Source organism: Opisthocomus hoazin, chromosome 1 (assembly GCF_030867145.1).
Source record: "Opisthocomus hoazin isolate bOpiHoa1 chromosome 1, bOpiHoa1.hap1, whole genome shotgun sequence".
In the NCBI taxonomy this organism is placed as follows: Eukaryota; Metazoa; Chordata; class Aves; order Opisthocomiformes; family Opisthocomidae; genus Opisthocomus; species Opisthocomus hoazin.
In genome coordinates, this window is record NC_134414.1 from 61,598,291 (window position 1) to 61,614,780 (window position 16,490).

General features: G+C 40.9%; 1 protein-coding gene across 2 annotated transcripts in view; it reads left to right on the forward strand.

Annotated features, from left to right (window-relative positions):
* GPC6 (glypican 6) overlaps positions 1 to 16,490 on the forward strand; it is a 797,396-nt gene that overhangs the window by 729,287 nt on the left and 51,619 nt on the right. For both annotated transcript variants that reach the window (XM_075435000.1, XM_075435075.1), the window contains exons 6-7: positions 2,081 to 2,224; positions 6,770 to 6,799. In XM_075435000.1, coding sequence (XP_075291115.1) covers positions 2,081 to 2,224; positions 6,770 to 6,799 — 174 coding nt within the window. The remainder of the gene's footprint in view (positions 1 to 2,080; positions 2,225 to 6,769; positions 6,800 to 16,490) is intronic.

Genomic DNA, 16,490 nt, shown 5'->3' on the forward strand with positions numbered 1-16,490 from the left:
AGTGCAGGATCCAGCACTTGGCCTTGTTGAACCTCATACAGATGGCCTCGGTCCCTCATTCCAGCCTGGCCAGATCCCTCTGCAGAGCCTTCCTACCCTCCAGCAGATTAACACTCCCACCCAATTTGGTGTCATCTGCAAACCTACTGAGGGAGCACTCAATCCCCTCATCGATAAAGATGTTAAACAAGACCAGAACCAAAACTGAGCCCTGGGAAACACCGCTTGTGACCGGTCGCCAGCTGGATTTAACTCCATTCACTACCACTCTCTGCACTCGGCCATTCAGGCAGTTCTTCATCCAGCAAAGAGTACACCCATCCAAACCATGAGCAGCTAGTTTCTGTGAGGAACAATGTCAAAGGCTTTACTAAAGTCCAGGTAGATGACGTCCATGGCCTTTCCTTCCTCCAGTAGGCGGGTCACCTGGTCATAGAAGGAGATCAGGTTGGTCAAGCAGGAAAGATAGATATCTAAATAAATGGTCATGTTTTCTGCATATAATATATCTTGTCAGAAATTTTGTAAGTATAACTGATGCCCCCAACATATCTGTTTGGGCCTTTAAATTGTACACTATCATACGCAATCATGTATAAAACCTGAACACTAATCTTTGTCGAATTTTCTTCACAGAGGGAAAATTAGATTCTTTCCTGGTGGAAAATTTAGAACTTTACAAGCTAAAATCATCTTTCCTGTTTGATTAAATGAATTTATTGTCCAGTAGTTCTCATGACTAGGGAGGCTAGAAAATATTTTTCAAATCTACAGATATTCTCAAATCAGACCAACCAGTATTCCACTCATGAATTGAAAATCCCAGTGGCCATACAACAACTGACTTGGGGCTTCTAAATTAACATTGAAAAACCTAACTAAGAGCCAATTGTCATGTGTCCTGAAAGCAACAAAAGTCGCAACATCCATGGCTACTTCAGAGAGAACCACTCCAGGCGGAAAATCTAAAAATCTAAAAGTGAAACATCAGTCTCTCTGGTCACTGCCTCACAACATCGCTATTATCTGCCACAAAAAAAGAATAATCTGGTCCTACAAACAAAACACAGCACCTGCATAAGAGCTTTCACCTCCACAAAGCTCATTCACACAGGTAGTTGGTGTCTGGTACTGCAGTTTTGTAAAAAATATAAGAAATTCTGAAATTTAATTTTTTTTTTCTTCTGAATGGAGGCAAAACATTGAAACAGCCAAAATACAATGGTCACAAAAAAGAAAGATGATTCCAGAACTGAAAAATTTGGTATGAAGGCAAGAACTAGGATCCTACTTCATCAGAGCACTTGAGAAATTTAATTCTGTGAATATTCTACCTCCTTTCAGCTGAGCAACTTCTCTGAGAGTTCCTCTGGGTATATACTTGATATCCAGTAGTCAAAAGTTCTCTCCATGTCCTATAGTATCCAGAAGATATATGCTACTTGAACTTTTTTCCAAATGGAAGTATACGAAAAATTTTGTAAGCCTAAAGATTATTTTCTATACTTAGAAAACAAACACCCTAGCAGAAAATAATTCTCACTATTGCCCACTCAATATGTCTCACCCCTCTTCTAGGGAGAGATTGGTAGGGAATAAGAAAGTAATCCAGTTATCAGACTATTTCGTGACTGACCTTTTCTCTGAGACTACAAATAAAATTACAAGGTAGAAGAACTGTGGGTAGGGATTATGAACGAGCTGTGATTCTGGGTAAATAACACATTTTAACAAAAATGAAAACAGTTTCAACTAAATCCTGCCACAATGGACTTCTTTATGCTCATTCCTCTTCCTGGAAAGACAGAAATTAGAATGCTTTCAGATGTTAACTTCTTACAATAATCACCTTCTTAAATTAGAGGGTTTTTAAGGTCCCTATATGTTTTTATACCTTCACCAAGTAATTAACAGTGCTTAATTATTAACCTGAGTTTTAACACAGGGCAAGTGCTCTATTCACTGTTAGAAAAATGTCAATCAAAGCTGGTTTCAAATACAAAAAAGAGAAAAAAAAAGGCACCAAATACCAGCTTCCCTTTTTTTATTATTTTCATATAACCTACAATGTCTTTTGCAGGTTTTCCAAGGATGTGGCCAACCTAAACCAGCACCTGCCCTGAGATCTTCCCGTTCTGTCCCTGAAAACTTCAATAGTCGGTTTAGACCATACAACCCAGAAGAGCGACCTACGACTGCTGCTGGCACAAGTTTGGACAGGCTGGTAAGGCAAAATATATTCCATTTTTGAATTAGTAGAAGTGGCTTGGTAATATAATAGAAGAGTGGTAATCTCCTGACAATTATTTTTAATAATTTTGTAATCACTCTATACAGTTTCTATGCCAGCTGTTCCAGCATTCAGTAAATCTTTTTATCTCCATTGGAAATGGTAAAGAACTACACTGTAGGAGAACAATATGACTCAGTTTTTATGAATTAGAAATGTTAGAAGGGAATAAGCTCTTTCCTGTGGGCCACAAAACAGATGAGACACGACAGGCACTTTGCAGTACAAATTCTCTTTGAAAAGTGATCTAGAGCAACATTTTGTATTTTTTTATTTTATTAGAAATGTTTGTACGTATTAAAGCAACTTTTAGCAGCTAGTTCTTTAACATATACACTTGCAAAGGCACATGGATTCATTCCACTTCTTTACTTAATTATAAAATTACCACTGCTTTGTTTCCATCTGTCTCAAAAATTGACTTTCATCAGCTAAAACTTCAGTGATCATTAACCTTGCTTTATTTAGTCAATCATTTTGAGAACAAGACTTTAACACAAGATTATTTTCTTTACTACCAGTCATTGGATTCACATTTCAGACTTCAACGTTCCTGCTATTTATACATCTCTAGATTTATAGCAGGCTAATTATTATAGCTGTTAATACCATCTCAGTAATCATCTTGAGGTAAAGCCAATGAGCAAAATTACAGAGTTGTAAAGCATCTGAATCAAAACGGACTGTATTGCACACCCTCCACTTGCCAAGCTTATTGCTGAATACTTGCACAGCAAAGGTCTGTCTTGCAGAAAAGAGTCGTGCTCAAGGCCGTAGCAAGAGTGAGGTGAGAGGAGCACCCAGCTGGAAACAGCCACCGTCAGTTGGGGGTATGAGGTTTTGGTGAGCTGCACTCCTGCTAGGTACCAGGCGGGTGCTGGCCACACTAGGGCACCAAAATGTCTTGCTGTGGTTCTGATCACGAGCCTAAACTGTCTAGAGGTTTCTCCAACTTGCAGTTTAAATCACTGAGCAGGAACCCAAATACACGAATTCAGATAAGGACCTAGGTATCTCCTCGATATCATCATTCAGCAAATTCCTTTGACGATCACAGTAGCTTTCCACAGTGCCAAGTCTTTCCGATCACCTCTGTCTATGTTGTATTCTGTCAATCTACTGTATTCTGTCAATCTTCATGGCAATTCAACTGGAAAATAACATGGCATTTCTAGTCAAGACATGGGATGACTCTGCAGCAAAAAGCAATGTTTGTTAGTTCTCTGCTCTTCTGGAAATAGTGTAGCCTGTTTATCCAAAAGGACAAACAGATAAGATCTTTACCTCCATTGTAGACTTAGGTCTTCCTAACACAGCAGATTCATAACGCTGTGTAGTATCTCAGGCTGGAAGTCTGGCTGGTAATGCTCAATCTGTATTTTAATTTTACCCTCTCACTTTAGACCCGAAGAACCAGCCCTTGTGTATTGCTCAGTGCAGAGGCCTGGATCTTAATCTAGAATTGGGCAAGGTGAAGTCAAAGGCCACAAAACCCTATAGGTTTTAGTCATGCTCCTTCAAAGTTAAAGCTTGCACACAGAGAAAGTGTGAGGAAGAGCATAAAAAGGAAGACTGGTAGCATAGATCAGCTTGGATTACTCTTCTGTTGTAAGAACAGTTCAAACATTTTTTGCAACAAAAAGAAAGACAGGTTTAAGGGACATTTCATATTCACACAAGGCGAATACTTCTAAGCACGTCAATATCTTTTTTAAGCTACAAACTTTCAAAACACTGAGCAGCATTCTGAATAAACCAGAGATGTGCCATATGCCTCCTGCCTTTAAAGGCTTTAATGAAAACTGCCGATACAGATAATCCTTCTTAACTCATAATAACTTGCAGACTTTCAGGAGGGAACTTGTATCTGTATGATTTAGCTAGGTTTATTCGCTCATTATTTCAGAAAAAAACAAAGAGCTTAGCATTGCTGCTGTTATTTTAAAAAGTGTTAAAGCCAAATACCTATTTGTTTTTCTTGCTGGTGATATTTAAAATAATAACTATTCATGGCCCCTTAGCGATGGGTGTTGGTATCAAATCCATCTCCAAATGGCAGTGATGCACGTGTTATCCCCTTTGGGGTTGAGATCAACGCTCCCTCAAGTTAGAGATGGCCACTGACCTCAGCTGCAGTGAAGAAAGTCTGTTTATGTGGATTAGAGCAGAAGGCCTTGTTTCAGAGCTGTAATCCCTTAGCAGCACTTGGGAAAGGTCATTGACTGCATCTCACACCAATTTGGGTAATTTTATCCAGAAGGATATAAATGCTGCACTTCTGCCTCACAGGAACACCATTCAACCTGTCTGCATTAGATCCTTAGTGCTTAATGTGCTGAATCATTCCCTGAATCACGTATCTGTCTTCATTAACGACACACAGAGGCTGGAGGACCAGCTTCAGTTAGATCCTCCTAACCCTTGCATTGCTAACAGGATCTAAGGAGAATCCCACTCACAGCAGTTTTCCAGTCTGCACACTGATCATTTTCTATTGCTTGCTTAATACAAATGTACAGCAGTATTAGTATTTTGATAGTAGTGTCAAACAGTTAAAGTCCCTTTTGATTATCATGGATATAAGAAACAGATCTTTCCTTGTGACTCAGCTGAATGTTCAGTCTTACATTAGTGCTTTTAGAAGTCTGTTGTGGAATTTGTATTCACAAAACACTGTCAGACCACTTAACTTTAAACTGTCATCGCAAAGTCCAAACATGCAGCTATGTAAACCTCAAAGAAGTGACAAAAAAATTCTGCTTTCATCTGTCTTTGACAACACGTCCTCAGAAGAGACCAAGTTTAGAAAATATTTCCTCTGCATCTCAATCTTATACAAACATGTAGCATATCTGAACCAATTTTTTTACTTCTGCTCATATCTCCATTTACAAGCTTAATTCAGTTGAGCAAATTTTATCAGGTATGTTGCACAAAGCAGCCCTCACAAGAAGTCTACACCGAAATCACTGGGTACTGGACCCATCTGAGAACGTGCTCCTTCATCCTTGCCTGAACTATGTGATTAATCCAGCTACTCCATTCCAAACGGAGGGAAAGCAGTTTCCCTGTGTTGATGTCACAGCTGTAAGCAGTAAGGCTTAATAAACAAGAAATGGATAAAAACAAATTGTGAGAAATGCAAAAAAAAATAAATATCCCCCAAAAGTAGTGGTAAAACTGGTTTAAAATGCATCAGATGTATTTAGCAAGTTACGTAGAGCTTGAGAGAGTTATCTAAGCATGGATGTAAAACACCATCCAAGATGTCCCAGAGTATCTGAAACATGAGACCAGCAGATATGGCACGGGACTAGAGGAGACAGATATACTTCTGGAGCAGCAGCCAATAGCTGGGTAGAATACACTGCAGTATCCCGAGTATTTCAAGATACCTATGCCCAGGCAATGCAACCACATCTTCGCAGCACAGGGCCTAAAAGTCAGGCTCTTTCTGAAGCCAGTGGAGAGAGACACACATCTTTGGAGAGTGATTCAACCCGTCTATCACGGACACCTCTCAGAGAGTGGGAAATCAAAGGTTCAACTGAGATATCCACATGTAGATATGCAACACTGAGATGCCTCGGAGTATCTAAGATGCGTAATTGAGCTGGCAGACAGGACAGTAATTTGGGATGTTCATGCCCTCCTGGACTGGCAGCTGAAGGCCAGGCAGAACACCCTAGAGGATGCCTACTATGTGGCATCCAAGTGGGAGAACAGAACTGGGCCCCAGCTGCAGGTCCCTCTGGGTGGAATTCAGCTACATACATACAGTCACCTCATGCTATTTGAGATGCCCAATAGTCTTCAAGCTGTCCAAACGTGAAAGCAAAGTTACAGGAGACCTGGCTGGAGGTAAGACAGAATAACTCTGAGCTACTAAATTCACTTTCTGTTACTTTATTTAGGTAACTGGATTCCACCCTGTTTCTCTGCTGACTCTAACAGAAACAAAAATGAGGAATTTTCTAATTCGGTATAGAGATCCATAGCGTAGATACCTGTAACCAGCTATCTAGACTTGAAGTCTAGATGACTGTAGTTTTTACTGCTAACAGAGAGGAATAAAGGTCTTTGTTCAGTTGTCTGAACACTGGTTTGGGCAAATGAGCTGAGATCAAATATTTCTAAAGCACGATTTGTCTCATCCCAAAGTATGTGTTGAAACAGCTCAGAGAAATTATTCCATATCCCTCTACTACAAAGTGCCAAAATGTGACAGCCTTAGTCTAGGCATCTAGAACTTACAGCTGAAGTTCAGTAAGATAAATACTGTCAGAAGTTAAATAACTGTAACCACTGATCTCAGCTACTTCTGTAGAGCATGATCTAAGATTTCTCATTTAAAATCAACTGCTTATAAAGACTCGTTATCTTCTCTGTGGTTGCCTGTTTGGTATAACCTGTGGTTTATTTTGTTTTGTTTTGTTTTGTTTTTCTGTTCCCTGAATCTGTTTCCCTCTTGCTTCCCAGAGGACTATCTGGAGGACAATGCAACATGGTGTAAGCTTTGGTATTCTTATTCTTCACCTTCATTCTCATTTGTCTTTGTACAATGCTGGGCAAAACACATCTTTAAGTTTCATCTTCACCATCCTTACTTTGTGTGTGTCTTGTAGGCTAAAATGCTAGCAGTTCTTTCTGTAATTTTGCATTCTGCCTGATTTAATTCTGTCCAGTGCCCAGAGCTGCTGGTTCCTTCCAATATTTTTCTCCCACTTCAAGGATGACGCCTCACCCAGAATGAGTGTCTGTATTCCCTCAGCGAGCTAAAACCTGGCATAAGTGTCCCCATAGTCTCAGACCCCACATGTGCATGTGCAGCAATTCAGACACTGCGGTGGCATTCAGCTCTTGAGTCCTGTGCCTTGAGGTAGCACCGCAGCAACAGGAACAAGCTCCCAGGTCTTCCTGGGCTCTCTCCCTAGAATTTCCCCTGTCTTGCTGTCCAATCTTGGGCAAACCACTGAGTTTCTCTGTGGGAGCTTGACAGAGTAGATTCCCTTATGCTTTCCAGATTCATAAATTTTTGTGAGTGTTACAGGTCCCTGGTTTCAGACATAAGGCCTCCTTGGCAGGGCTTAGCACTGCCCATGGGGAAGGCAGGAACACAGCACCACGCAGATATGCATCACTTCACTTGTGAAGTACCTCAGAGCATTTAGCTTGGACCATTATATCCTGCTTCTTAGCAGGACTAATTAGTCTACAGAGAGCACCACACTGATATAGCCATACTACCTCCTGCGTGTGAGCTGACTCAAGTAACTCTGTACCCACCGCATCATCGTACAGCACCGTGCTGCCTTAATTGAGCTGGAATTTCTCCCGAGAACATACTGCAGCCTGACCTGGCTGGATGTGTATAAAATAATTCCACGTTTCCTTTCAGGAGGACATGGAAGCTTTCTTGATTTTCCACAGGGGAGCTGATGCACTGTTAACCATATAATGCATAATGCACATGCATACTGTGGAGGCAGGCAACTGAGAAATTGGCCGTGACATTTTGTGAGTGGTTTACATTCAAGTACAGTATAGTGGCTGCATAGATAAGTGAATGAGCATGCACCCAGTCTGAAAAAGAAAATCTCTCATGCCCTTTGCCCTGGGGAGGAGAATATATTATGTCACCCTTTGTAGGGAAATGTGCTTTTATCTCCTCTCCTGCTTTCCTTAAAATAAAAGTAAATAAAGTCTCAATTCCCATGAGCAAAAGACACTGAAACATTTGTTTAGGAATAAAGTGGGATGTATTTTAAGTGTCCATTCAGTCATATATTTAACATTTTTTTTATTCCATTGTGTAATGATTTTTGTTACAATAAAAAAATGCAATCATAACCTAACAAATCTGTTGTGAGCAATTCCTTCCCAGTGCTCCAAAACTACACGAAGCAGAAATCTGATTAAAAAAATAATAATCTGCTTTGCATTTTAGCAATAAAAGACTAAAATTAGCAGGACAGTATACTATGAAGACGTTGATCTGAATTGCCCAGGGAATCCTCTGGGGGACTCCTGAAAATGGAGTTTAGGTTTCAGTTTTGCTACAAACCATATAGTCCAGAAATGTTAAATATATGCAGTGGTAGCATAATTTTCCTGACATAGGATGTTTATTCTCAACATTTTATTTTTCAAGAGGCCCTGGAATAAAATCCAGTAGGCATAAATCTTAGAGGGTTTAAAATACTGAGATTAATTAATTTTTCAAACACTTTCTGCTTACAGAGGCCATAGGGAAAGATACAAACAATGGGCCTGTTAAAGACCTCATGGCTCAGGAGGTTTTGGTCTCACTCTTAAGAGTGAAGATGACAGGCTCATGCAGGTGTTTTAGAAGCCCACTGACTTCTCACATGCTACTCGCCCCCCCAACCCTTAGATGCTGTGCTGTTGGATGTGCCACCTCACCCTGTGTGATGTCAGTCAGCAGATAACTCCAGTAAAACATCAGGTGTATGGCTCCTCCAGTTATAGGTTTTGTGGGTTTAAACAGAGTCCTGTTTCTTATTAGCTGTCTGGATATAATACTCACAATGAATAAATATGCTTTACAACATTTGTCATGGTCATTTGGTGTCAGATTTAGGATTTGCTTGGTTCTTCAAAAATAGGTGTTTGCTTAGTGTCAGGATTTGTTTATTCTCAGTTTCTGTGTAACAGCAATATCTAAGTAAGTTTAAGTCTGTGTGATCACTTTTCCCTTATGGTTAATACCAGTTTCAGGTGGCAAAGGCGGATGAATGATGGTGGCTGTTAGAGCCCTCCTGGGAGACCTGCCAGAGTCCTGTTTTTAAAAACCGCGATATTATTCCATCCTCCAGCTGCATGGTTCTGCATGCTGCTGTATCTGATGCATCGCATTCCTAATGCGTGTGAGGTGGTTACTAAGAAAGAGCTTTATTACAGTGGTTGCCCAGGTCTTCAGGTGGAATGGGTCTGCCTGCTGTTCAGACCCTGCTTAGTATGAGCAAGGAAAGACTCTTCTAACAGTAGCAGGAAAGATCACTCTCTACCTTAATTAGTTGTCCAAAAAATTGCAGTCTTGATTACCATGCGGTGTCTGCCTTGCCTGAATAGTGATGTCTTGCCTGTCTCATTGAACACAGTGCCTGCCTGAACATTTTCTAAAAATGTACTTGCTAGTACTGGCTGAACTTCCTTTACCTGATGAGTGTGAAGACCCACTGAGAGTCATCATCTCATTTCCAGGAATGTCTTAGGGCTACAAAGGGTATTACGTATCCCTGTTACAGAGACGGGGCATACAAGACATCTAGACAGGATCCACTCCTGATCATGAGACTTGTCTGCACACCATAAGATGAAGAAATGGCATAGTCATGTATCTTCAGCTGTTGTACATTGAGGCATCATGTGATTCCTGAGCTTGGCTATCAGGGTAAAGAAAAGCAGGATGTGTAGGCTAAAGTTTGCACATCTGTGCCATATCAAACCAAAGTAAGATGAAATGGGATTTATTTGTCCTAGCTTTTCATGTTTCTAATGTTGCTATCAAAGTCTGACCTATCACCTCATTCCTTTATTAACTGATGGAGAGAATTAAGCACATCCAGGCCTTGCATAAGATACTCATTTGGAGATGACAAGAATCTGAATTAGCCGCTGAATTACCCATTTCTCCCTACTGAGTGTGAAGACAATCTGGATGATTAGCTCAGACATCCAATTTGTAGATGTCTAAATGTAACCGTAATGCCGGGCTTTGGAGTTAGGCTCTATGAATCAAACGCGCATAAAGGAGATTTTTGTCTATAAAATACATTGATAGATAGTTCTATTCATGCTTATAATCATACTCATTGTCATGGTATCATCAGGTGCCTAGAAGGATGACTAGTCTCCAACAAAAATAGATCTTTTCGGAGGCCGTACAAGTTTTATTCAATGCCAATTCCCCCTTGCAAATCTGGATTAAAATTCTCTTTCCATTTGGTGTTTTAGCCTCTGTGCAATAAAGACTAGGGGACTTTTTCCAATATGCAGAAAGTTTGTATTATCAGCCTCTGGAAGATGAATCTAAGCAGGCAATACATCAACACTGCTTTTTTCAGCTGAAAGATAGATCACATTTCATTTCATGTGCCTGTGCTTGAATCTGTGGAGAAGTGAATTCTTAATGTTCTTGTTAATACTAAAGAAAGATAGTGACTATATAATCTTCCTCTGCACTTTAGCATTTTGACATGATATTAAAAGACAAAATATGGTTTAAAAATTGGTAGCAGGGCTTGTGTCCCCGCTTGCAGTGCATAAACCATGCTCATTTAGATGTTTCCAAGTAACACGACAGTAACAACGATGACTGACTACCTGCCTGAAAGGTGTTACACTGTGATGAATTCTTGCATTGTCAATATAAGTACAACCAACAAGTTCTAAGTTTCCGTAAAAAATTGACTTTGTAATAGATCACCAGTTCATTTACCACTAGAGAATTAGAGGGTACTTTTGTGCAGGTGACTACAGACCATAAAATGCCTTTTCAGCAACAAAGTTAGCTGTGCACCAGTGCAGATGTCATCAGAGAAATTAAAGCTTTGATAATTTCTGAATTAATTGCCAATAGTGATTCTCATGCTCCAAAGAAAATTAGGTGTTATACTTCACTGGCAATTAGTTCTTTCCAGCCTTTTGCAGCTATTTTTATTTTGCTTGACTGCAGCACACAGATATATTGTGGACTTATAACAGGAGTGTGCAATGCTGGACTTCACCTATAACAAATGGTAGGTTACAGCAGACTGAAAACTGATTTCCCAAGCCAAATACCTCATACATTTTTCTTTGGTTGTAATAGACAGGAATTGACACTTTATGGACTTTTATGTGTATCACTAGTGGTTAGAGGGGAGGTAAAAAACCAGGACTAAAAAGGTTTACCTTCATACCGATAGTGACCCTTTCGTGAACTTTCTTTAGTTAAAAACAAATATTTTACATTAGGAAAGATTTCCTGTATTTTCCTCCTGCTTTTACTTCCCATCCCCCAATCATATCAGTGTATCAGCCTGGGTTGTTGGGACAGCAATACAGGACGCTTCTATAATGCAGCTGCCCGTAAACATCAAAGCTTGAGTGACCAGTTACAGGTATTCATTGACGGGAATGCCAAAACCTCTAATAATACCGGGGAAGGGGGAAGGAAAGGATTCATCGTATCTGATTTTATCCGTCACCAACTAAGGACTGGTCTAAGGTCGTGCATCTTGTCAGCAGACTCGTCAGCACTTTTTGGATCCTCAGTCTGGGTGCAGGCCCTAGCAGCATCACAGCTTCACACTAGGTCAAAATGTATAGCCCGCATACCACCACTCCACATACTTAGTCACCATGGAAAGTAGGAGAATGTCTGCAAGATACTTCAGCAGATCCCACTCTGGACACTGGCATGTACTGAGATGCACTGTAGTAGAGAACTCCAGCTACAGGATTAGGACTTGGTAGCTTGACTTCCTCCACTGTTGGTTAAGAAAATAGGCATTTTCAGAAGATAATTTCCAGTCTAATGTAGACATCTGCCAAAGATCACATGAATAGCTCCCTGGAAATGCCAATGTTTCTCTGTCAGCTATGACAATCTTTAGACTTGACAAGATATTTAGCCTACAGAGGGCTAAAGCTGAGTTAGATTAACCCCTGCTGAGCAGTCAATACCTGACTTCTCCACAAAGCCCTACTGAAGTGAACGTGACTGAGGCTATTAGAATTTGGGACTTAGGTGTACTCACTGGGGACTGAGTAGATGCTCAACAGTTCACCTTGTCCTGGTGGCTTTGCAGTCTGGTGGCAGCAATGATAAATGACCATCATGTACATGTCTCTGTTAGTTTTCTTGGGTTTTGCTTCTTCCGCACTGAATGTGTCATGTACATGTCATTTCTGCTACATAAGAAACAGAATTCACTGTGTCTTATTCAATGTCTGTAACACAGGTGTTATGTGGAGCTGGGTTTGTTACCCTCCCATGGTAGCAATGGAGAGCCAGTCAAGGTGGTCAATAGCAGGCAGAATTCACTTGCTGAAACACCAGTGCCTCTTCTTAAGTGAGATGCCCTGAGCTACCCAGGCATCTGCAAGGAGCTAACAGATGTGACCAGGGCCTTACAGGAGTTCTTCAGTCTTCTGGATGCTCCAGAGTACTGCAAAACAGCATTAAAATCATTTATTTCTGTATTGAATGAGGGATCTAGGAATTACTCACAAGATCCTAAATTAGACCAAAAGGAGGCAGCTCGCCACCTGAATAACTTGCTAGACTCCATGGACGAAGAGGTCATAGGCTGTTCAGAGAGGCATCTAGGGCCTTCACGTGAGGGTCTCAGATACAGTGCAGGACCTGCTGGAGACCCGTACTGGCATGTGGAAGAGAGAGAAGGCCTCCAGAGGCAAAGTATACCTCTGCGCAGGCAACTGAATCCCAGTCCCAGCCTCCAATATCGGGGGGGGGGGGGGGGGGGGGGCGGTGTCTTTCACACCCAGCTCACATGTTAACAACCACACTGAGAGCTTTTAAATTCAGGCAAGACTAACTCACTGCCAGAGCCTGATGGACAACTGACATTGCTATTCATTTGTACGGGGGCAAACCACATTGCTGATCCACAACCAGCTCTTAACAGTCCGTAGTATAATTGCATTCACTATAAAGTGCTGGGAATTTTGCTTTCCTATTATATATTTGGACAGCATAAATACTACATGAGAACCCAAATGAAAATAGACTGGAATGAAAGACTTTTTTCTTCTTAAACATTCAAGCTCATAAAAATTTTTAGTATATAATAATAACTGTGTTACCTAAGTAACTGCTATAGCGATTAAAGTAAAAAGCTAATTGCTTGAAGTGCATTGCCTTTTTAATATAACGTACCTATAGTACTCATATATTACAAGCGTGATATATATGCAGAAATAACAGGAATCTGAGAAATGCATATCTTCTGCTGAAAAAAAAAGCAATCACTGACAGGAAAAAATTCACTGCATAATAAGAGAACCTGAAAGAAACTTCCTTTTCCCATGATCTCACAATGGAGGTGAATAGGCTTAAAAATCACAGAACATTTATAATCTTAGAAATAATACATACACAAAAATCCTTTCAACTGCTATTCTTTCGTTAAGATGAAATACAGTTTACCAAATGGAGGTATCTAACTCTAGAACTAGCCAAATAATGTATCTTTTACTGTCAGCTGAGAGAAACAGGTGCTTTCGGGGCACAGTTGATCAGAGCTACATTAAAAACCTCTATTGGATTAAGGTGCACTTGCACCCTTCAGCTCCTGTTTCTCGTCATTGCTGGCAAAAGAAGAGTTCATAGATCAGACATGGACTTTGTGAGATGAATTTCATTTTCAGACTCTGTCTTATGGAGCTCACGATCTACAAACCCAGACAGACTGTGAAATTACTATCATACACCTGGATGATATTTCTGCCTCATTTGTTTTGTCAACAAGGGGTCACCCTGTGCTAGGCATTGAACACACACTGAAAAATTGTTCCTGTCTTGAACACCTTAATGAGATCTTCCTTTCATGTATTCTTTTCTTCTGAAGTAGAAGATGCAGAGTTCCCAGTCATCGCTTATTTTCTCTGTATGATTTTCTAATCATCCATTTGCACTATGGGAATGGAGTGATCCAGAAAAATTAATCAGCTCTTTCTGTAAAGCATGATCTTCATAATTTCCAAGTTAACATGTCTGAACAGGTAACCTCAGTTCGCCCCATGAGAGAAAGATGAGAAAGCTGACATAGTCTTCCCCTTGTCACTTCTGCTCAGGCAATTCAGTTCAGATTACACCTCCAGGTGCAGAGTAGTAGAGAAGAAGCAATGCTGCCCAGGGTACAGGTCTCCTGGAGACTGTGCATACCCTCCTCTTCATGAGGTACAGAGCACTTTCTCAAGTAGTGACATGACTGGGAAACCATGGCTGGCTTTATTTGCAACCCATCTCTCCCAGATCGCAGTGCCCGCATTGCTGGGAGAGAAGAGGATATCTCCTGTCTCAGTCCCACCTGTCTGTCACAGACATCACTCACACACTAGTACAGGTCCTTATTCTCAGGCCAGCCAGAGTTCACCCAGGTAAAGTCCTTTGTTGTTAGATGGAAAATGGTGAACCCAGCTCCTCTCTGCCTGCGGAGAGAGGACCGGCTTCATCACACTTTTCATCAAGTCACCCTTTGCTTGGTAAAAATCAGCGTGCCAAAACTAAGTCCCTTAAACATCTCTTTTATCATGAAATCAGCTGTATATAGACAGATAGAAGAGGGATAGACTGGAGAAGAAATACAGCCTGCAAAATGTGCAGCAGCTCAGAATGTGACCTGCTGCAAATTGACTTGGTAATGTCCTGGGACAAAACCCCTGAAATTCTCAAGCTATTTGTGGAAGCTCTTTTAAAAAATCCTATTTCCCACAGGTTGTAATGCTGATTTATTTCTGTGCTAAAATGCGAAATAACACGGCTGGCAAACACTCTTTCAGAAATCTAGAAAATAGTTAATGATATATAGGGACATATTCTTCAATGTCATTTGTTCCTTAATGTCTCCCCGTGGCAAAGGCACCTTAATCACTTCAAGGCCACTCATCCCCATGCTAAAACACTCTCTTGCCTCACTCAGCCATTCACCTTATCAGAGAGAAAACAGAGATTAAAAGGGCATCACTGTAAGCAAGAAGATCTGACCAGGATATTTCCATGTCTTATAACTACCTGAAGACTTCAGTCCTGGACAAAATGACCAAAGCTGCCCTCTCATTTCGGGACGTGAGCCATGCTGTGCCCATACTCAGTGGACGCGGAGGACACGAGGAAGCTGCTGAACTTTGCACGCTGACAGCTGCCCACACTCACTCGTCGTAGCCACTCTGGAAGCTCTCCAGCAAATGCCAGCGAATTTACTGGGCTTTCAGGAAGGGCTCAGCTACCGCATGTTGACCACACAGCTGAGTTAAGACCCATACCTACATATTTTTTCCTCATTTGAAGCACTAGAGTGTCTGACGCTTAGAAAATCCAAATGTGCTTTGAACTTGTTCAGGTAGCAATGCCCTAAACCAGCCGGGAATGTTTTGTCATTTTTCACTACTAATAATGATAAACAACAGGATTAACAACACTAAGTTTCTCTTTAGGATTTATCGCACTTCTGAATGCAATGTTATCTGGTTCTATGACCTTATTCTACTAGCTGTTGGCTTGCTGAAGTGTTTTCTAACGAAGAAAGAAATACTCACACTATAATCCAGGCTAATGACAAACTTCCAGCAAGGAGTCCAAGGCTCAGCCTTCATTTGCACAATTCACTATTTAATTTTAATGGATGAAATCGCTTAGTCAGCGGAAAGGTGCACTGATAAGAACATACCTGTGAATGCTTCATTCTTGCTGCACTAGTGGAAGTTGCCATAGTAACTTATCAGGGTAATTTAATCGAGCTTTGCCTGTTATCAGAAACCAGACAGAGCAAAGAATCCCAGCTATGGATCTTTAGGCAGCAGTTAAAAGTCAGATTGAGGTTCAGCTAGAGGTAAATAGGGAAAGGGCCTGTCAGACAGAAATCATAGGCATAATTTGTTGGTATTAAAGGAAGGAGAGAGGAAAATGGGGAGATGAGGCAGAGCAAGGAGTGTTTTAAATTTTTATTGCTAATATGTAAATGCTTTTGTGGTTTAGAAAGTATGTTTATTTAAATAAGATTCTGATATTCCACGTGGTTTGCTCCATTCCTTATGTGACAACCACATTATATTTGCTTAGTTGAAGCAATTTTTTATCTCTGCTTGGTCTTATGGGGGTCATCCCAGTGTAGGAAAATGAAATTGTCCTCTTTCATATGCCATCACTTACAACCTCCAGGAATCTACACTCCCCTCCTTTTACAGTACCAGTCTATAGCTGGGTGGTGATTTGTGAAGGAGAAAGGCAACATAACATGAATTTCCTGGCCCAGTGTGGGGATCCATGCTAGACTAGCAAAAACCTTGTTTCGTGGAGTATGACAGCAACCATGAAAGTGATGCAGAGAAAGGTGTCGGATTTTCCACCGAGGGTGCCCTGGAGCACAGGGAGGGGGGGAACAGTAAGGAGAGGCCTGAATAGGCTTCCCCATGTTGTGAATATGCAGGCAGGGAGGTTCGAAGTGGCCAA